This window comes from Schistocerca gregaria, chromosome X, assembly GCF_023897955.1.
Source record: "Schistocerca gregaria isolate iqSchGreg1 chromosome X, iqSchGreg1.2, whole genome shotgun sequence".
Lineage (NCBI taxonomy): Eukaryota > Metazoa > Arthropoda > Insecta > Orthoptera > Acrididae > Schistocerca > Schistocerca gregaria.
The window spans coordinates 750,949,852-750,972,960 of NC_064931.1; the positions used below are offsets into that span (position 1 = coordinate 750,949,852).

The 23,109-nt window shown below is 42.0% G+C and overlaps 1 protein-coding gene across 4 annotated transcripts in view; it reads left to right on the plus strand.

The window, feature by feature from the left end:
• The window catches only part of LOC126299431 (rho GTPase-activating protein 39), a 319,731-nt gene that overhangs the window by 245,958 nt on the left and 50,664 nt on the right, over positions 1-23,109 (plus strand). For all 4 annotated transcript variants that reach the window (XM_049991331.1, XM_049991333.1, XM_049991330.1 and 1 more), the window contains 2 exons: positions 13,570-13,713; positions 17,548-17,774. In XM_049991331.1, the coding sequence (XP_049847288.1) occupies positions 13,570-13,713; positions 17,548-17,774 (371 nt within the window). The remainder of the gene's footprint in view (positions 1-13,569; positions 13,714-17,547; positions 17,775-23,109) is intronic.

A 23,109-nucleotide genomic window follows, 5' to 3' on the forward strand; every position in this document is an offset into this window, starting at 1 on the left:
GTTGGTTGAAATGTGTAGTTCCCTAAAAGCAACGAATCTCCAAGAAGCTAAATGCTTTGGGGAATATGCCACAGAAATGAAGATCCACAACATCTTGAACTCCAGCAAAGGTGTTGTGTTATATAGAGATCTGCTTGACATTTTCAAAGAGGAATTGAAAGGTAAGTGGGCTGAACGAGGTATCGCCAATGTGCAGAATGTCATGAAATGGGTGGATGGGGATCCGGTAAAATCTTAACCCCTTCTTGGTTATCTTCAATAGCACAAAACTCCCAGAGCATATCAAGGCAGGTTTCATTTGCCTAAGTGTGCAAACATAGTCCCCATCCCATTGCACAGTTTTAAATACCAGCTCTTTGGGCACATAACTGTGGGATGTAATGGAGAGGCCACTTAACGAAAAATGTGGTGAGGCACCCGCAAAGGTGTCCTTTGTTCATGTCCTTGACAGGATTTAAATTGCACCAGGGTCACCCTTTCCTAAAGAAAGGAAGATGCAGGAGATTGAAACAGTGAAACACATCATGTTTGGTGAGGCCAAGATCTCCAAGGCCAAGAAGCATCCCACATGCACTACATCTTTTACTTCAGCCTTGAAAAAGCCTGTTCTGACAGCAATGCTTTTACACAAATGGAGGTTGCTAGTGTCAGCACTACTACCTGCATTTGCAGGTGCACGTATCAAAAAGGAAGTAAGTTACAGTACGCTTGTTCGCCCACTGCTTGAATACTGCTCAGCAGTGTGGGAACCGTACCAGATAGGGTTGATAGAAGAGATAGAGAAGATCCAACGGAGACCAGCGCGCTTTGTTACCGGATCTTTTAGTAATTGCGAAAGCGTTACGAAGATGATAGATAAACTCCAGTGGAAGACTCTGCAGGAGAGATGCTCAGTAGCTTGGTACGGGCTTTTGTTAAAGTTTCAAGAACATACCTTCACCGAAGAGTCAAGCAGTATATTGCTCCCTCCTACGTATATCTCCAAGAGACCATGAGGATAAAATCAGAGAGATTAGAGCCCACACAGAGCCATACCGACAATCCTTCTTTCCACGAACAATACGAGACTGGAATAGAAGGGAGAACCGATAGAGGTACTCAGGGTACCCTCCGCCACACAGGTGGCTTGCGGAGTATGGATGTAGATGTAAATGTAGAAACTACAGTTGTTTCAGAACCCATAGTACCCCCCACACTCTCACTCCCCAAGAACATGAGGTAAACCCACAGTTGCAGAGCTCCCAGCACCTCCAAAGGCAGAATCTGGTAGATGTCATTTGACCTGATGACAGTTCTGCTGCTTCTGCTTCAAAGCCAATAGAATGTGAAGTCTGTCTGGGGCAGCCATCTTGCCCCATGGCTGAACCTCCACCCTCCAACTCAAGTATGACCCGACTGGGGAAAAAGCCAATGGAGGGGTTGCTGTGTTTGTCAATAATGCACACCACTTCTCTGCTCTTTCCTTGATTACTTACCTAAAAACAGCAGACATTGAAGTTCATCACTGTCTGCTCAATGTATTTACCCTCACAAGATGTGATAGACTCTGAGGCTCTTATAGGCTTTGTAGAACAACTCCTCCACCCACTTCTCCTGCTGGATAACGTCAATGCCCATAAGGTATTATGGAGCTCAAACTATACCTAGGCCTAGGTGTTGAGATTTGGGGAGCTTCATGATGTCTCATGAGCTGTGTATGCCACTCATTTCTCAGCTGCTTCTGGGGCATCCTCAGCGATCAAGCTCTCTTTCTGCTCTCTAGCCATCATAGACTCTGCTCAGTGTGAAGCAATTGGCACCATTCATTCCAGTGACCACTTGCTGCTGTGGATCCACCTGCTTCATGGAGTATTATTGGAACGGAAGCCACCAAAATGGATGGTCAGCAGGACTAACTGAACAATGTTCATCCAACTGGCTGTGTTTGAACTCATAGGCTGTGTCCAGGAAAGGGTGGACCACATCACCTGAGTGATTCACCATGGTGCTTTCTTATCCACCCCAAAGTCCTCAGGTCACCTTAGGAGACATGCTGTATCTTGGTGGACCACTGGGTGCTGCTCTGCACTCCAGGTCAGGCATGCAGCTCTATGAAGGTTTAAATGCCACCCAACAGCAGACAACCTCACACTCTTTCAAGTGCAACAGCTGAGGCTCAGTTTAATTAAGGAGTGAAAGAGGAGATCATGGGAAGCATTCCTGGAGTCTGTCAACAATTCAACTTGTTCTACGAAAGTATGGGAAACCATCAGGAAGATTCCTGATAAATACAATCGCTTACCAGCAGCAGCAGTACTGAAACAGTGTGTGTCTAAACAATGCCCGGAGACATCGCTCAGACGATGGCAGAGTATTTTGCGTTGACCGCTGCCAATGTCAGCGAGGATTTTACATTCCTCTACTACCATGTGACCACAGAGAGGGAGTTGAACTTAAGATCCAACAATTCTGAGTTTTACAACTGCCCCTTATCCTTGTGATCAAGCAGCATCAAAGGAAATTCTTACATGTTTCAATTTGATGTGGCAGTCAGGCCACCTTCCTGATTCATGGAGAGGGGCCATTCTGATAGTTCTCATGAAACTAGAAAAGGATCAAACATGTTCCAATAGCTGCTGGAGCGTCACCTTAACAAGCTGTATAGGAAATGCCCTGGAACGATTGGTTAACTGTCGTCTTGTCTGGATGTTAGAGACCAGGCAACTCGTCAGCCACTCTAAGTGTGTATTTGGGAGATTTTGATCCTCTGTCAACAACTTGATTCTGCTAAAGGCGGCTATTCAGGAGGCTTTACTATGTAACCATCACTATATCAGTGTATTCTTTGACATCAGTAAGGCCTACACACTACTGGAGACACAGTATTCTAGGGTAGTCCGCCAATGGGACTTTTGTGGCCACCACCCCATCTTTATATGGTCCTTCCTATCTAAGTGCTGTCTGCTCATTTTGAGCAGGAGAATGGTGTTCCTCAGGGCTTTGTTTTCAGTGTTACCCTCTTTGTCATTGCCATAAATAGTATAATTTCTACAGTAAGGAATCCTTTACTGTGCTCCTTTTTTTTGTGAACGATTTTGCAGTTTTCTGTTCCTCCTCTAGTGTTGGAACAGTGACTTGTCAGTTGAAACTTACAATGCAGAGCTTAGAGGAGTGGGTTGCAAAGACAAGTTTTCAGTTTTCTTCAAATAAATGTGTGTCTTCATTTTAATCAAACTCATTGTATTTTTAATCTACCTGATTTGAATATGAGGGACACCATTCCAAATTTTAAAGACCCAGTGAGGTTTCTTGGTCTCATTTTTGACTCCAGACCATTGTGGTTACTACACGTGAGAGACCTGAAAGCCAGAACACAGATGACACTGAATATCTTAAAGTGCCTTTACCGCAGGTATTGGGGAGCAAACAGTGCATATCTGCTCCACTTTTATAGGGCTTTGATGCAATTGTGGCTAGACAATGGGTGTGCAGTATATGACTCAGTGTAGCCGCCTTATCTGAAAATTATTAACGCTATCCACCATGATATTTATCTCAGTTTGCCTTCTATTTTTTTTCCTCGCCTTTTTACACTTTTAACCACGTTTGTTTCTGTTGATCATCTTATGGGCACTGATAACCATGGTGATAAGCCCCTAGTCGTCACTCCCCCCCCCACACACACAGGAAAACGGTAGCTCTGTTGGAAGAGCTCAGATCTATCAGAAGTAGTGAAGAAGTGGCTATATCCCAGGACACTAGCCACACCGCACCTGTATGGACTCTCTGAAATCCACAAGGGAGGTGTGCCTCTGGAGCCAGTACTCAACACTATTAACTCACATGATTATGGTCTGGGTAAATATCGTATGACAATTCTAAAAACCCTTAACTGACAGTGCAGTCACCACATGAGGAACTCTGCAGGTTTCATGGAAATACTTAAGGACATGTGACTGTCAAAGGATGACGTGCTTGTGAGCTTTGACATTGAATCACTGTTTGTGAAAGTATCTCTTCAAAATTCTTTAGCACCCTTACTCATCATTTTGAGGCACAAGCCATTAAACTTTTTGAGCACGGAGTAATAATCACCTACTTAAAGTGTGGTGGAGGGTTTTATGAACATCTGAATAGAGTGGACACAGGATCCCCCTGGGTCTTGGGATTGCAAATCGGTACGTTGAATGCATAGAGGGAGGGGGGTCCTCTAAACCACTCACCAAAAACCGGAGCACTTCTTCTGGTGCGTTAACAATACTCTTTTGGTGTGGGAGCATGGCAGACAGGCACTGAATATGTTTCTGGACCACCTCAGCACCATCCATCAAAACCTTGCATTCACCGTAGGAATAGAAAAGAATGGTTGTCTCCTTTTCTTGGATATACACCAGACCATGCAATACATAGGAAGAAGACCTACACAGACCTGTACGTCCATACTGTGAGCTGCCACAATTTGCCATAGTGGCTGGCAGTGCCAACCACCCTGGTACATAGAGTGTCATCTGAAATAAGGAAAGCCTCCCAATCAAACTGCGGCACTTGAAGGAAGGGTTCTATAAAAATGGCTATAGTGAAGCACAGATTGGTAGGACATTCAAGACGAGAAAAGATGCAGTAAACTGAGAGGTGGAGGAAGAAGACAGGAGCTACCCTATCCTGCCTTACTTGGGACTGCTCTCAGCCAAAATTGCAAGGCTGCTTGAAAAATCCAACATAAAAATCTCTTCCAATCACCACCTAAGATGAAAGAGTACCTCAGCTCTGTAAAAGACTCGCTAAAACTGATCATACCTGGGATAGACAACATTTCTTGTGAAAATGGCCCCAATACGTGTGGCAAACACAGCATCATATCTCAAAATACTGTGAGGAGCACATCCGGCATTTAAGACTCGGGCACATAGAGAAATCGCCAATAGTAGAGTGTAGCATAAAGAAAAACCACTCTTTTGACTTCAAGAACAGTGGGATGCTATGCTGAGCTACTGGCTCTTGGGACAGCATTATAAAATTATCCCTAGAAATAAGGATTTGTGCATGTTGCTGGAAGAGTGTACTACGCCTCTTTGAGTTATGTTTCATTTGGGATATTTTTTCTGAGTGTTAAGATTTTTGCAAATATGACGCTTTTTTTAAAGTGCAGTTCTTGTGTTAAATAAATGCAAGTGGATTTTTTAAACAATTTATTGTTATATGGAAGCCTATACCTTAATTTACTTTTCAGTGTAATTTCCAGCCAATACTAAGACACTTGTCATGATGAGCACCAAATTTCTGAATTGCATAGTCATAAAAATCTGTCTCCTTATTTTCCAACCACCACTCAACAACCATCTTGATATCAAGTACAACATAACCAATAGACTGAACACAACTTTATTCCATGGAAACATTAACAACCTGAATATAGTATTTAAGTAACACTCAACGTACCCAGTGAGCTGTAGCAATACACATAGAGAACTGAGGCCAAGCATAGCTCGGCTGCCCTTAAATAGACTGGGGCCTGTGGCGGGCTCTGACGGTGATGTCTCTATATACACACACACACACACACACACACACACACACACACACACACACGAACCTGAGGCACCCTCTGTGGATGACATAGCACTACCGCATGCACAGCCTTTTGAAAGTATGTGCATTCCTCCTCTCTCACGGAGATCACAGATTCTTGAGATGTCCATACTGTCCTTCTCATCCACTAGGCTCTGGCTAAGGTGATATGCTGCAACAGGAGTGTACGGCCTAAAATGCTTCAGGTGTAGACTCAGTCTGTGACCACCTTCCTGTGTCAAATCATATGGCAACACCAGTGATGTCAGGGCTGTTTCCATGTCAATCTCAGCTCTAACGGTGCTGTTGTAATGGTATCAGTGGTTGCTCAGGAATGGGTCCCAGAAGCAATAGAGGAACTGGTGGTTCGGCCACTGAGGATAGATGCTCTTGTCCATGCTGGCAGAGAGAACTGGCAGCAGCAGGTGATGTGACACCTGATGTTGGTGGAATCAGAGACAATGATATGACATGAGAGGGTGCCCGGCCATCCACTTGAAAGTGAAGCTGATCATAGTGCCTCGGGCAGAGGCCATGCACCATGTGGATGTCACAGAGACGGCACCCCTAGAATCTGGCAATGACAGCTGGAATCCATTTATGGCAATGTCCAAAACGACACATCCAGACAAGCACACTCTATCAGAAGAGGCACTGTGGCTGCCTGGGTTGATGCCCAGGTGGAGGATACAGGAGGTTTAGCAGTGTCCTCAGCTGATGCCTGTGGAGTAACTCCGTCAGTCTCTTCTTGCCGAATGGTGTGAAACGGTACGAGGAGAAAAACTGATCTAAGGCAACATTGGACGAAGAACTGGCAACATACTTTTTCATTTTGAGTTTTGAACATCCAAACTAGGCGTTCCACCTCACCATTAGATTGTGGATGGAACAGCTGGGCAAGGATGTGATCAGTACCCCAGGAATCACAACATGTCGCAAACACTTGCGATGAATATTGTAGACGATTATTGGACACTAACATCGTGGGCAAGCCTTGGAGTGAAAAATTTTTGGACAAGGCTGCTTCAGTGGCAGTTGTGGATGTGGAAACACAAAAAAATACATACGGAAAATGAGAATATGCATCAGTGACCAACAACCAGTAAGCATCGAGAAAGGGGCCACCAAAATCCACATGTATATGGTCCCATGCATGTGACAGCGTCATCCAAGGAGACTGCAACTTTACTCGGGCTCATTCACTACCTATTTTACAGGTGGCTCATCTGCAAAGGGTGTTGGTAGTGAATGGTTGCATTTGTGCCCCTAATACTGAGTCATATTGGCTAGTCTTTGAACAGCAGTGAATTAAATACATAATTGTCTATAGCACAACCTTGCGAAAAATGAGGTACACTATACAAGTTCAGATTGAAACTTATTTATTTTTTAAAAAAACCTCTTCTAACTTTGTGGCCATGCATATTGAAGTTCACAAATAAATCTGATCTGGATAAATGATAATCAGTGCAATTCATACACATGGTTTATTGTCTCGTAACTACACACTTTCATGTTGTTCCTTCACAGTTGCCGACCGCTGTGGCCGAGTGGTGTTAGGCACTTCATTCTGGAACTGCGCTGCTGCTGCGGTTGCAGGTTCGAATCCTGCCTCAGGCATGGATGTGTGTGATGTCCTTAGGTTAGTTGGGTTTAAGTAGTTCTAAGTCTAGGGGACCGATGACCTCAGATGTTAAGTCCCATAGTGCTTAGAGCCATTTGAACCTTCACTGTTTGTTCGCGTACACTCGCATCCATGCTTACACTCGCGGCACTTTGCTGCTCTGAACTTACCACCACAACGGACAATGGCCAAAAAACCCACTTTCACGCTCATATCCCCAGTCCTGAGTCGGGTCACATGACACTACATTAATCAAAATAATTCGTAAACATGGCCACAATTTGTTTACAATTTTATAAGATTTAAATACTTAAACCTAAATACATTATATAATTTTACACACATTTATCACCACATAATTTTATAATTCGTTGCCATTAAAAAAAAAAGAAAAAAAAACACTATGCACCAGAACTATGAACGCTCATCAAAACACAAAACAAGTACTTTCATGTCCATTTTGCATTACACTAATTTCACTATTTTCACTCTGCATTTAATACATAATTTTATTTCGACATGCTATCAGATTTACATAATTAGGAATAACTCTATGTTTTGGCACAGTTTCACCCCTCTCCCTTCATTTAAAGATGTCTTTGTGTGAAATATGAGACATACAAATACTTGTCAGTCACTAAAAGATCAAAACTGAGTGGTGTCTTCATAATAAAATAATGACTTACTTTGGCACTTGCGTGTTCATTCGTAGGGCGGAAATGAATCTTGTAGTTGTAACATTAAGGAAAAGAGCCCAACCTTGAATGCAATATGCTGCTTTATCTGGTAACGACACAGAAGGACTGAATAAGGAAACCAATGATATGTGATCAGTGGCCAGGTGGAATTTAGTACCATAAAAAAAACCATAGAATTTCTTCATGGCATATACAATGGCCAAAGCCTCCTTTTCTACCTGAGAGTACCTAATATGGGCAGGAGTCAGTGTTTTTGAGGCAAAAGCAATAGGCCTCTTCGAGCCGTCGAGATATCTATGAGCCAGGACCTGTATTGTGAAGTGTTCATTGCAAGGACCAAGTGGAAGCCTCATGGGTACATCACTAAGCAGGTCACAGACCGCAACATGGTCTTTAAAGAAATTGAATACCTATGCGCAGCAACTCATGTGATGGCTGCACGATTGTCGCTGCCCTTGGCAAAAATTTAGGGTAGTAGACAACTTTGCCTAGAACAACCAGAAGTTTTTTGTCTGAGGTAGGGTGTGGAAGCTACACAGTATCAAAAACCATGTTGACGCAGGGGTTTGAGACCCATGCAAGGAACTTCAAACCCAAGATAAATTATAGAAGGTTGAAAAAAATTGACATTTTTCTAAGTTGCACTTCAACTTGGCCGCTTGGAAGACAGAAGTAAAGAGCATGCAAATTTTTTAAATGTTCCTCAGTGGAGGCACCTAGAAACTACCTCATCATCCAAATAGTTTGCACAACCCGGTACAGACACTGTAAGGTGTTCCAAAAAATGTTGAAAAATAGTGGGACACCGGCGACTCCAAAAGGCAACCGCAAGTATTGATACTTTGCAAAGAGTTCATCCGAGTGCAGTATCAGGTATGTATTCACTACAGATTGTGCATTCACAGAAACTTAAAAATCACCGCAGGAGCATAACTGGCCTGATGGTTTCTTAGTTTCTTTAATATATTTAAGGGGTTTACTATTCACTTGATACAATATGACAAAAAACACCGGATTCCATGAGGCAGTCTAATTTGTTTTCAACTTGTTCCCCAAGTGCCACTGGAACTGGATGGGCCCGGAAAAAACTGAGCCTGATCAGAAGGTTTCATGTCAATGCGCACTTGAAAATTATTGCTACACCCCAATCCAGGGGAGACACAGAGGAAAACTCAGGACATAATGCATCTAACTGTGTTTATGACACTTGTTCAGACACTAAATTCACTTCATCTGAAATGGTAAAACCAAACAATTTAAAAGCACCTAATTCAGAAAGATTCTCTGTATGTGCGTTATCTGCAACAAGAAATATAAGTGAGTAGACTATCAACTTTTAGGTCATTGGGGCAGGGAACTGGCGGACAATAGAAATACTCTGTTTATTGTAATCAACCAACTTTCGTGACATGAGGAGAAGCCCCGAGAAAAGCCCAAGTCTGTATAAGTTTGTGAGTTTGACTAGGTTAACCACAGCTCCTGTATCCACTTGTAAGTGCAGTACTTTACGAAAAATCGTAAGATCAATGAAAAGGTTGTTGGTGCAACAGAAATAGCCAATACAACATTTACATCCATATTCTCATAAGGATCGTTGTGCTGAATTTTTGCATTACAAACGGAAGCAATGTGACCTTTATTGTTGCAATTATGACAGGTAACCCAGCATTTTGGGCAGTCTGGGCAATCACAATTAATGAATTAATAAGGGCAGGATGGAACTGTGGAATGCGTACATTGCTGTTTACTGGCATGTTTAATTTGTTTGTGTGGCTCTTGCTAGGAGTGACGATAGCCACCCTGATGCTGTGATCATGTGCGGATCGCCACGACCATGTCTCCCCCCCTCCCCCCCCCCCCCCCCCCCCCCAGCAAACTATCTGAAGCATGGTGTGGAGAAGAGGGTTGGATTGCTGATACCTCACACCATGACTCAATTCAGTCACCTGCAGCTTGTGATATCTTGGGGGAACGACTGTACAATAGCCAAAATTTTGGAGGTTTTCACACTGGAGGGCATGCTCTCACACCTCACAATCTGGAGCTAAACGAATCGTAATATCTCTCACTATCTGATGAGCATATGGCTCTTTCTACACATAATGATGATGACAACTTGCGGAGTTCAACCATCCATGCTCGATAGTATTGATTTGGTTGCTCCCTAATGCAGTAAAACTTGGCCTGTGATACAGTAACATGGGTGCGCTTACAATAATATTTGGAAAAAAGTTCACACGTCTGGTCAAATGTTAAAGAAGATGGACCCTGCAGAGGGGTGAGTTAACATAGGACTTGATACATTCTTCGCAATATCCACGAAAGGAACAAGGCACGACATAAAATAGCATCAGTAATCCCAAAAGCTTGAAAGTTTTGTCATAGACATTTCTCATATGCATCCCATTCCTCAATGGTCTACTTGTATGTAGAAAAGAGAAGCAGATAAACCACAGGGGGTGCAGAGAGCAAAACAGAAGGTGACATAGACTGAGTAGCCTGCGGATTAGACAAACCAGAGGCCAATGATTGAAGCACCTGAATTTGATTATCAAGTACCTGTGATTGGTGGTGCATCACTGTGGGGAATGATTCTCGATGTTTGACAAACTGACATAGAATGTCCTCTATAGTACCATCTTGAGAATAAATGGAGGACCAACCAGAGTAAAAATTTGCACAGGGAACAGGACCACATTCTCCACCACTTATGTTGTAATTAGATATAACATTACCAGCAAACTGATCATGACTTTATTCCACAGAAGTGTTAAAACTTGAACACTGTATTTAAGTAATATTCAGCAGGACCAGATTGTGTACACAATGAGCTGTAGCAATACAAATGGAGAACTGAGGCTGAGCATAGCTTGGCTAGTCTTAAATAGACTGGGGACTGTTGTGAACTCTGACAGTGACATCTCTCTCTCTCTCTCTCTCTCACACACACTCACACACACACACACACACACACACACGCACGCACGCACACACACAGTCTGAGGTGCCCTCAGTAGATGACATACACTGCCACATGTGCGGTCTTTTGAAAATATGTGCCTGTGTCACAGCACAGGAACAAATGATAACTTTTAGTACTCTGTATTACTATATAAAGACAAGTTGTTGTTACCAAAAATCTCGAAAAGTTCTTTACAGATTTAATTCAGATTTTTACACAAAGCTGTAATAAATGCTCGTATGGATATAGGCTGCATATTTTTAAATATATGTGGTATATAAATACATGTATAATAGCAAATAAAGAGGGAACATTCTTAGAAAAAATCTCAGAGCTCTTGACCAATTTGCTTCAGATTCTTACACAATACTTTAATAAACATTGAGGAGGACATGAGGTATATGTATTTTCTTAAATAACAGTGTGCAGGTTTTCTGTTGCAAGTTTTAACTACAATAGCGAGCATTTAAGCCATTAGACAAATTGTTTCTCCCATATATATTCTTTCTCCTTTTATATGATTTTTAACAAAAATTAGATACTAAACTAAGTGCTATTTTGTTTCTTCCTCGCAGTTGGTTGTAATAGAAAACAGGAAAGTCATAATGGTGGTTTATGATTGGTATACTATTACATAATCCGAATTGTTTCAAACTTTGTAATCCTACCCATTTTCAGATCAAAACTAATTAAAATACCATCGTTGAAACAACTGTCCTCACAGATCCATGTAAGCAAGCGAACAAGATTAGTATTTAATGTACCATTGACACTAACATCATTAGAAACAGAGCACAAGTTTGAAATACTTCAAGAATGGGGAAGGAAGCATCCCAGCATTTCACTGGAGCAGTTAAGGGAAATCCTAAAGCAGGATGGCTTAATGTGGATTTGAACCATAGTTCTCGCAAAAATGAGTCCAGTGTGCTAACAACTTCACCACCTCGATAAGTTTCATTGGCAATAACAATATACAAAGTCAGAGAGAGGGGAAAGGAGAGGTGGATAGAGGGGAGGGGGAGGGATGAACATAGAGAGGGGAGGTGGAGGTGGAGGAGGTGGAGATGGAGGTCTAGATGGTGGAGGTGAAGATACATAGCAGGAGGAGAAGACGGACATAGAGAGGGGGAAGGAGCGGATTGTAATGTATATCCAGTTCCCATACATATTTAGCAGTTGTGAAGCATTGCTAGGTTTGCTAGTGATGTATAATTACAGTTGCATTTACGTGTACAGGGATGAGAACATTAGTGTCTCAATTTATGATTTGTTTCTGAAACAAAATCAGGTAACTTTTATCCATTTTAGTTATTCAGATAATTCATTGCTCATTCATTCATTTTCTTTTTTAAATAGCCTGGAAATCTACTAATGTAAATATTTACCAGACTTTTGTGTGTATTTTCCCAACCTCCTTGTGCAGAACTCTTATTAAATAAATTCGCAAGCTCTGAGAAATTAATACTAAAGCATTCAACCTAATTGACACATTTCGTCTTGGTTCTTGAGTATTTGCTTTTCATTAACCTTGCATTATTATTTTGAGAGCTCATTTCGTGCATGTGAAATGTGTATAGTTTCAGAAATTGCATGTGCACTCAGTTGTGAATGGGACTGCATTTTACCTTCTCCATTTTTGTGATGTGGTTATCATTATATATCTTTGACATCCTTACAACGACAATGGCTTTTTCATTCTTAGCCATCAGTGACCTCCTATACGAAACTCTTGTGGCCTTTTATATATTACTTTGTCAGTTTAGTGACATCCATTATGATCTGGCTTTAATGTCGGCTGTGAGTTTCAGCAGATATGTTTCAGTTATGTTTGTGTTAATTAGATAGCTTCTTCTTTTTGCATCAGGTTCCTCTGATGACTTGATTTCTCATAAAAGTTGCCTATAGATTCATACTTCCTGTATAATAATATTGAGAACTTTTCAAAGATATAGATGCTCTGGGTATTTACTGCAGCTGCTGCTGGTGTTGTTGTTGTTTTTTCGTGCTCACCAGCATAGTCATTAGCACTCTGCAAGAACATATCATGTTTATCCAGTGAGAAATTCAAATGTGACATTATTTCAGTTGTTAATGTTCAAGAACTATTAAAAATGAATACGTGATATGGATTTGTAACAAAAATTGATTTTCTACTCATGGCTTTTTCTTCTTGCCATAACTGTGTCCCAAAAGTTTGATGATTGTAATCCTAAAATCAGTTAATGATTGATTTTGAAATAACTATCACTTAAAGTACAATAAGTGACAATTTTTCTTATTTCATGACTACTTTCTTAACTTTGGTCAGAAAGTTCACTGTTTAAACCACTACTTCAATAAAAAGTTCTTTGTCTTTATTAGATAAGGCTTCCCAGCAGATACCTGTAAGAAAGGATATGCAGACATTTTACTGGATAGAAGTATTTAAATACGAGATTTTAGTGTCAAATATACTGATGGATTTGGAATTTCCAATTGTGGAATGATACAGTATTTAAACATTATGCAATATCTGAGATTTATATTATTGAACATCTATGATTTTCTATACAGTATATCTGTAAAAATTGCAGACTATCCAGTGGATCAAGACGAAAACTCTGTTCAGTGTACATTATTTTTTCACTTATAGAATTGTATTGGCACAGATATTTTAACACAGTAGTTGACATGACAGACTGCTTTGTTTCTCTTTTAAAACTCTGTGAAGAGTAATATTTGCTTTTTATTCATTTCAGCAGTCACACGTCGTTCTGAGTCGGGACAAGAAATTGCCATCTGAGAGTGATATTGAGAAATATGCACAAGATAACCTCAATATCCATAAAAAGGGCATTTTCCGTAAAAAATTCTCTATCAGAGATATGCTTTCATGGTCAAAGGTAGATTTCTTTATCCCTCAGTGCAGTATAATAGAATCCTTTTTTTAGAAATTATTGTGAACTACAGTTTTAAAATGCTTTTTACTTAAAATGTCTTTGACTTGTCATATAATGGATAGCATAGTTTCCTATTTAGATTTTTCCAATAATCTGAAAAATCTTTTAAATGTATATTTCATCATATCCTCCTTTATTGTGTGTTTGGTGTTCTTAGACTGTAGGTTATGTGTAAACAAGTATGTTTATTGTTGTTACAGCTACATAATTCACAAACAACTCCTCAGGGTATTTTGTACCATCATTAATGGAGACAGTAGTAATTGTCTCCTATCTATTTAATACACAGATTACCTAAATTTATCCATCAGTATTTCACAAAAACACTATCACATTTTTTTCCAGATGTGTACATTTAAGCTTTCCGAGCACTCCTGTAACACTGTAGTATAATCTAAACCAAACTGTTCAAAGTGTAGCAGCAAGTATTTGAATTCTTGAGATTCCTTCAAGTGGGCATATGAGACAGGGACTCTAAAATACTGTGGCAAGAGTGATCTCTATGTGATCCCCCTTACTAGATATGTATTGTACTTTATCAGAATTCTCACAGAAAATTAAAGATCTTCCTTTCTTTCTTTTTGTAGTAGGATATGATACATTTCTGATTCTCAGAATCTGATAAATTTTTGTACCTATTGAGTACATTAGCAATTGCTAATTGTCATGCAGCCTCTGGGCACACCCTGTGTTACTTGTGTTTCAATGAGCAGAGGCCAGCGAAGATGCTGGTTTCTTTTGATTGTGTGTTATTGAAGCTAGTCACGTCCTTAGGGAAAATTACTCTGTCATGTTGCCTTTTTGTTGACAGCATTGAAACCTATAGAAAATCTGCCCATTTGCATTTGTCCGTGATTTATGAGATCCATGTTTTAAAAAATGAAGTCCTTTATATCAGAACATATGCGTCCAAAATTTATTTCTGATGCTTTGATAGAAGATCTACTTTAAAAAGGAATTTTATTGTGTTGCAAATTTACAAAGTTAATTGGAAAATGTCCCCACAGAATATTATTCAAAATTTGTGTGTTACATGTACCTTAAACTTGTTCTTTATGTAACAAAAACATTCAGATTTTGTAAAGGTAGATTTTAGAAGTGTACACCATGGTGGGCAATCAATAAAGTGATCCCATTCTGTTGCTTGAGTGGCAAAAAATGCTTAGTATATTATATCTGCCAACCACTTGTGTATTGTTTGTAGGGATAAACTTTTTACACTGTTATATTTGATTGTGTACATGTGTATTACGTTTCTAGATAGTCTAGTAGTTTTATCACTGCTTTGATGCACATAAATGCCCAAAACATTTGTACTTTGATTGAGGGGGAGTGGGAAATGTACACATCTTTGCAGGTCTGTAAAACCAAAATCCATTGTGAGAGAATCATTTAATATCAAGTTTCTCCACCATGATGTTGTAACCTGCTTGGACCCTCTTTGGCGTTTTGTACACAAACTAATAATGTGAAGAAGATCCTGTACTGTATGGGTCGACACAGCTCTCCCAGTTTCCTCTGAAACTACAGCATACAATTCTGTTTCATTCTTCTCTGAGTACCTACCGGGTGGCTAGGATTAAAGTGAAGCTACTCGCAGAGATCAAGTGTAGAATGTAATTATCATATGGCAGTGAAATTTGATAGATATGCTAATGTGTTAATGCAGAACCGATTTATGCTGGAAAAAAATTAGTTCCAGATTTGGCCACCAGGTGCAGATTTGGCATTGTGAATGTGAGAAAGATGTATAGAAATATTTCCATATCTAATGGAGTGGGAATGGGACATGTTCAGAAAAGGTAAAATGAATGAGGAAGGCATAATGTTGATTTTATTACTAACCACTGCTTACACAATTTGTTCAGTTTGAGAACTGGAGATGTTGACGAGGTGCTGCATCCATAAAAATGACATGACAAACAGTTGCTTGCACCAGTTCTAGTGGAATGTGAGCAATGTTTTCCTGTATACTGGCATTCAGATCAGGTAGAAACTGAATGTGTCCCTGGTAAATGCATTCTTTTAGATATCCCCAGAGCCAAAAGTCACACGGATCTGGAAAACCTCTGAGATAACATGTTCATGGAAGGTTGTGCTATGCCGGTCTTTCACTGGGCAAGTGACATGAAGTGTTGCCCTATCTTGCATTAAAACAGTTGTTTCCACACAATTGTGCTCTTCAAAATGGTTCAAATGGCTCTGAGCACTATGGGACTCAACTGCTGTGGTCATTAGTCCCCTAGAACTTAGAACTACTTAAACCTAACTAACCTAAGGACATCACACACATCCATGCCTGAGGCAGGATTCGAATCTGCGACCGTAGCAGTCGCACGGTTCCGGACTGTGCGCCTAGAACCGCGAGACCACCGCGGTCGGCTGTGCTCTTCCAAAGCATGTACCACATGCTGTACAAGGAGGTCTTGAAATTGTGTTGACATCATGGTATGCTTGACAGGCCCTCCAGATGTATGCTCTTCAAAGAAGAATGGAGTGAGAATAAAGGTGCTTGGGTGCTTGTATGTGTAATATAGTGTGCAAAATGCTCCCTCTGTTGATCATGGGATGGACAATTTTTGTGATGCTGCACCAACACTACCACTACCTGGGACACATGCTACATGATCAGTTAAAGGAACAGCAACCTTGTCAATAACTTTCACTGGGATAGAACTTCTTCCTCTTCCAGGTGCCACACCAAGCTCACTCTTGTTTCTTAATTTCATTGTCATCTTCTTTAAACCATTTAGTGACATTAGGCCTCTCCTCAGATCTTTCAATCGATGGTACTCTCTCAATGCAGCACTGTAATTACTGCCATTGACATAAAACAGTTCCACAACAGTGCGAGGTCACTCTTCTCAATAGCCATACTGTTCACTCATGTTATGGCTTGTCAAATAGTAGTACGGGTGTCATACAGTGTCCAGTGCCAGATTTGCATCTGGTGGGCAAAATTGGAATTAACTTTTTCCAGTGTAACTCAGTTCCCCATTAAAGCATTAGCGTATCTGCCAAGTATCACTGCCATATGATAATTATAGCCAACTCTGAACCTCTGTGTGTAGCTGCACTTAATTTATTCCAACCAGTACAAGACACGATTTATAGATAGCGGTCATCAGCTGACATTGTTGGCTGTTGGCAACCACTACAAGGCAGAAATTTGTGACTCACAATAGCTGTTGAATGCTCAAATAACACCGTTGTCGTGTACGCCTATTCTTAGCACAGAAACATAAATATCACAAAATGGTATTGCAACTTCACTTGGCACAAGCCTACCCCCCCCCCCCCCCCCCCCCCCCGCCCCCCCACCCACCCACTCACACACACACATGCTATAGGTGAAAAAATTGTGAAATAGAGAAATATCTATTTACATAATTTAATATTTTTTCTTTAAATAATTTGATTTTTGTTACTTAATGGATGGTATACCTTCTTTAATGTTATAATGTTGATGATATCCATTTGTGATAATTAGAAGAAGTCCTATCTGAGGAAGACAGAAAATAGTCTCTGTAATGCATTGTGATAGACAAGATTGGTGGTACCGATAGTAAAATTTTAAAATAATTGGTATCAAATATTAATGTAACATAGGTCTCATTTATTGTTCCATCTCAGTTGCACATTTTTAATTAGAAATGTACAACTGATATGGGACAAGAATCTCTCAAGATGAATGTGTAAGCTATAATGCATATATTAATTGTTTAATAGTTAATATGTTAACACTTGTACAGTATTAACAACATTTTTGTATTTCAGGATCCTATTCGGAAACCAATGCTAGTGTTATCAGATAAAGCATTGAAGAAAGATGCTTGTGATCTTTTCAAATTGGTACAGATATACATGAATGATCGGAAGGCCAAAGTTGGAATGACTTTTAACAGTGTCGCACTTGAGATATGCAATTATGGTTACAGTAAACCAGCTTTAAGGGATGAACTTTACATTCAGATATGCCGCCAAACCACTGAAAATCCTAGAAGGTACATAAAAATTGCACAAGAAGTTACTAACTTTTGCTGCTTCTTTGCCCTACCAATATTATGCCTCTAAAACTTTAATTTTTTTGTATGCTGCTTCTTTGCCCTACTAATATTATTCCTCTAAAACTTTAATTTTTTGCAATAGTTACACATCAGATACTTATTCTGTACAGGATGTTTCTCATTTCCTGTTGCAGGCTTGTAGGAGCTGTAAATGGGTCATAGTAAATAAAATTTTGTTCAGGAACTCATGTCCAGAAATGTGCCATTGGGATGTAAAACAAGTTTGAAGATCGTATCACTTTCAAATCTTGTGCCCCCCAGGGGCCTTACAGTTCTTTCGTGAGTTTGTGTGTGGCGCACACGGGGCCCCAAACTATTGCAGCTCATTCTTCATTCCCTACCTGCTTTTCCTTCTCCCTGCCCCCTCTCTCCCTATCCCCGCTCCTTCCCATTGCCATCTCCTTCCCCTCTCTCGGTGTTGTGCTTTTTGTCGACCTGGCTATTCCCCTGGTTTCCTGTATTGGTTGCAATTTTGTTCCTTTTGCCTGTTCTTTCACCCTTTTGGCGGTTCGGTCCCCACTTAGGTCTCACCTCCACTTCAAAATTTCCTGTTTTTAGTGTGAGCCATATGGCGAGGAGCTCCCACCCCAGCATCTACGGGTAGATTCCTCTCCTTTCCCCTCTCCCTTCCTCACTGTAACCGCCTTCTACATCTACATCTACATCCATACTCCGCAAGCCACCTGACGGTGTGTGGCGGAGGGTACCCTGAGTACCTCTATCGGTTCTCCCTTCTATTCCAGTCTCGTATTGTACGTGGAAAGAAGGATTGTCGGTATGCTTCTGTGTGGGCTCTAATCTCTCTGATTTTATCCTCATGGTCTCTTCGCGAGATATACGTAGGAGAGAGCAATATACTGCTTGACTCTTCGGTGAAGGTATGTTCTCGAAACTTTAACAAAAGCCCGTACCGAGCTACTGAGCGTCTCTCCTGCAGAGTCTTCCACTGGAGTTTATCTATCATCTCCGTAACGCTTTCGCGATTACTAAATGATCCTGTAACGAAGCGCGCTGCTCTCCGTTGGATCTTCTCTATCTCTTCTATCAACCCTATCTGGTGCGGATCCCACACTGCTGAGCAGTACTCAAGCAATGTGCGAACAAGCGTACTGTAACCTACTTCCTTTGTTGTCGGATTGCATTTCCTTAGGATTCTTCCAATGAATCTCAGTCTGGCATCTGCTTTACCGACGATCAACTTTATATGATCATTCCATTTTAAATCACTCCTAATGCGTACTCCCAGATAATTTATGGAATTAACTGCTTCCAGTTGCTGACCTGCTATTTTGGAGCTAAATGATAAGGGACCTATCTTTCTATGTATTCGCATCACATTACACTTGTCTACATTGAGATTCAATTGCCATTCCGTGCACCATGCGTCAATTCGCTGCAGATCCTCCTGCATTTCAGTACAATTTTCCATTGTTGCAACCTCTCGATACACCACAGCATCATCTGCAAAAAGCCTCAGTGAACTTCCGGTGTCATCCACCAGGTCATTTATGTATATTGTGAATAGCAACGGTCCTATGACACTCCCCTGCGGCACACCTGAAATCACTCTTACTTCGGAAGACTTCTCTCCATTGAGAATGACATGCTGCGTTCTGTTATCTAGGAACTCTTCAATCCAATCACACAATTGATCTGATAGTCCGTATGCTCTTACTTTGTTCATTAAACGACTGTGGGGAACTGTGTCAAATGCCTTGCGGAAGTCAAGAAACACGGCATCTACCTGTGAACCCGTGTCTAAGGCCCTCTGAGTCTCGTGGACGAATAGCGCGAGCTGGGTTTCACACGACCGTCTCTTTCGAAACCCATGCTGATTCCTACAGAGTAGATTTCTAGTCTCCAGAAAAAGACATTATACTCGAATATAATACGTGTTCCAAAATTCTACAACTGATCGACGTTAGAGATATAGGTCTATAGTTCTGCACATCTGTTCGACGTCCCTTCTTGAAAACGGGGATGACCTGTGCCCTTTTCCAATCCTTTGGAACTCTTCGCTCTTCTAGAGACCTACGGTACACCGCTGCAAGAAGGGGGGCAAGTTCCTTCGCGTACTCTCTGTAAAATCGAACTGATATCCCTTCAGGACCAGCGGCCTTTCCTCTTTTGAGCGATTTTAATTGTTTCTCTATCCCTCTGTCATCTATTTCGATATCTACCATTTTGTCAACTGTGCGACAATCTAGAAAAGGAAGCACAGTGCAGTCTTCCTCTGTGAAACAGCTTTGGAAGAAGACATTTAGTATTTCGGCCTTTAGTCTGTCATCCTCTGTTTCAGTACCATTTTGGTCACAGAGTGTCTGGACATTTTGTTTTGATCCACCTACCGCTTTGACATAGGACCAAAATTTCTTAGGATTTTCTGCCAAGTCAGTACATAGAACTTTACTTTCGAATTCATTGAAAGCCTCTCGCATAGCCCTCCTCACACGACATTTCGCTTTGCGTAATTTTTGTCTGTCTGCAAGGCTTTGGCTATGTTTATGATTGCTGTTAAGTTCCCTTTGCTTCCGCAGCAGTTTTCTAACTCGGTTGTTGTACCACGGTGGCTCTTTCCCATCTCTTACGATCTTGCTTGGCACATACTCATCTAACGCATATTGTACAATGGTTTTGAACTTTGTCCACTGATCCTCAACACTATCTGTACTTGAGACAAAACTTTTGTGTTGAGCCGTCAGGTACTCTGTAATCTGCTTTTTGTCACTTTTGCTAAACAGAAAAATCTTCCTACCTTTTTTAATATTTCTATTTACGGCTGAAATCATCGATGCAGTAACCGCTTTATGATCACTGATTCCCTGTTCTGCATTAACTAATTCAAATAGTTCGGGTCTGTTTGTTACCAGAAGGTCTAACATGTTATCGCCACGAGTCGGTTCTCTGTTCAACTGCTCAAGGTAGTTCTGAGACAAAGCACTCAAAAATATTTAACTGGATTCTTTGTCCCTGCCACCCGTTATGAACGTTTGAGTCTCCCAGTCTGTATCCGGCAAATTAAAATCTCCACCCAGAACTATAACATGGTGGGGAAATCTACTCGAAATATTTTCCAAATTATTCTTCAGGTGCTCAGCCACAACAGCTGCTGAGCCCGGGGGCCTATAGAGACATCCAATTACCATGTCTGAGTCTGCTTTAACCGTGACCTTCACCCAAATCATTTCACATTTTGGATCTCCGTCAATTTCCTTCGATACTATTGCACTTCTTATCGCTATAAACACGCCTCCCCCTTCACTGTCCAGCCTGTCTCTGCGGTATACATTCCAATCTGAGTTTAGGATTTCATTACTGTTTACATGTGGTTTCAGCCAACTTTCTGTCCCTCGTACTATATGGGCGTTGTGACCGTTTATTAATGAGAGCAGTTCTGGGACCTTTCTATAGACACTCCTGCAGTTTACTATTAGCACATTAATATTGTTATTCCCTGTTGCATTTTGCCTACTCCTGCCTTGCCGCGTCTCAGGAGGCGTCTTGTCAGGCCTAGGGAGGGAATTCTCTAACCTAAAAAAAACCCCATGTGCACTCCACACGTACTCCGCTACCCTCATAGCCGCTTCCGGCGTGTAGTGCACGCCTGACCTATTCAGGGGGACCCTACATTTCTCCACCCGATAGCGGAGGTCGAGAAATTTGCACCCCAGCTCTCCGCAGAATCGTCTGAGCCTCTGGTTTAAGCCTTCCACTCGGCTCCCAACCAGAGGACCGCGATCGGTTCTGGGAACGATACTACAAATAGTTAGCTCTGATTCCACCCCGCAAGCGAGGCTTTCCGCCTTCACCAACTCCGCCAACTGCCTGTGCGAACTGAGGATGACCTCTGAACCCAGACGGCAGGAGTCATTGGTGCCAACATGAGCAACAATTTGCAGTTGGGTGCACCCAGTGTTCCCTATCACCGCCGGCAGGGCCTCCTCCACATCTCGGATGAGACCCCCCGGCAAGCAGACACAGTGAACACTGGCCTTCTTCCCCGACCTTTCCGCTATTTCCCTAAGGGGCTCCATCACCCGATTAACGTTGGAGCTCCCAATAACTAATAAACCCCTCCCCCCGTGTGCCTGCTCGGACCTTGCTGAAGGAGCAGCCACATGTCCACTCACAGGCAGAGCGGGCGATGCCACACGGCCAGCCTCCACATTGACCCTCCGCCTCGTGCGCCGTGAACGCCGCTGAACCCGCCACTCCCCTTCGAGCCTGCTAGGTCACCAGCACGTGTAGCCAGTCCCTGTGGTTGGGCTGTTATATGTCCATATTGCTGAGCCCCCTGACAACACAGGGATCACACTACTGATACCTGAGCTGTTCCCTCCCTGTCTATGCCAAGGAGTGGTTGCTTGTCTTCTTGGAGCATCGAAACTCCCAGCAATAGCTGCCTTGCCAGACTGCCCTTTTTGTGGCTGGGTGGCGCCCCTGAGGAGATCCCCTGGTCAGAGTGGGTGGTATCAGGGCAGATGCTTGGTGCATGAAGCGTATCAAGCTGCAAAAATCTGGCCGTTCTCACATGGCCGTCTCTTCGAATGGTGTAGGATCCTTAAATGCTGTCTCATATGATCCAGCAGCCTTTCCTTCCCTGTCTATCCCATGGGAGGAGGGCCAGGCTCGCCATCTTGGGCTGAAACCTTTTCCCCGTCACCTCGTCTGTACTAGGATGGGTGGGGACACATTCACCGCCACAAAGCCATTGATTTCAAGGAAAATATTGAGGGCAAGTTTGGTAAAGTGGAGTCTATTAGTAAGATGCAGTCGGGCTCCCTGTTGATCAAAGCTTCTTCTGCCACCCAATCTGCAGCTCTTCGCGCCTGTGATCATCTTGGCAACGTCCCAGTGTCTATCACTCCTCACCAATCTCTGAATATGGTCCAGGGAGTCATTTTTCATAGGGACCTCATCCTGCAAACTGATGAGGAACTGCGAGCTAATCTGGAGCGGCATGGTGTTCATTTTTTTCAACATGTGCAGAAGGGTCGCAAAGACAACCGTACTGATACTGGCACCTTCATCCTGGCTTTCGAGGAGATACCGTCCCAGAGAAGATCAAGGTTATGTGCTACAGATGTGACATGAAGCCGTACATCCCTCCACCTGTACGGTGCTTTCGGTGTTTGCGTTTTGGGGATATGTCTTCCTGCTGTACGGCGGACCCTTTGTGATGTGACTGTGGCCACCCCGTCCATGAGGGAACCCCTGTGTTCTGCTACCTGTGTGTGTTAATTGTCCTGACCACCACTCCCCTCGCTCACCG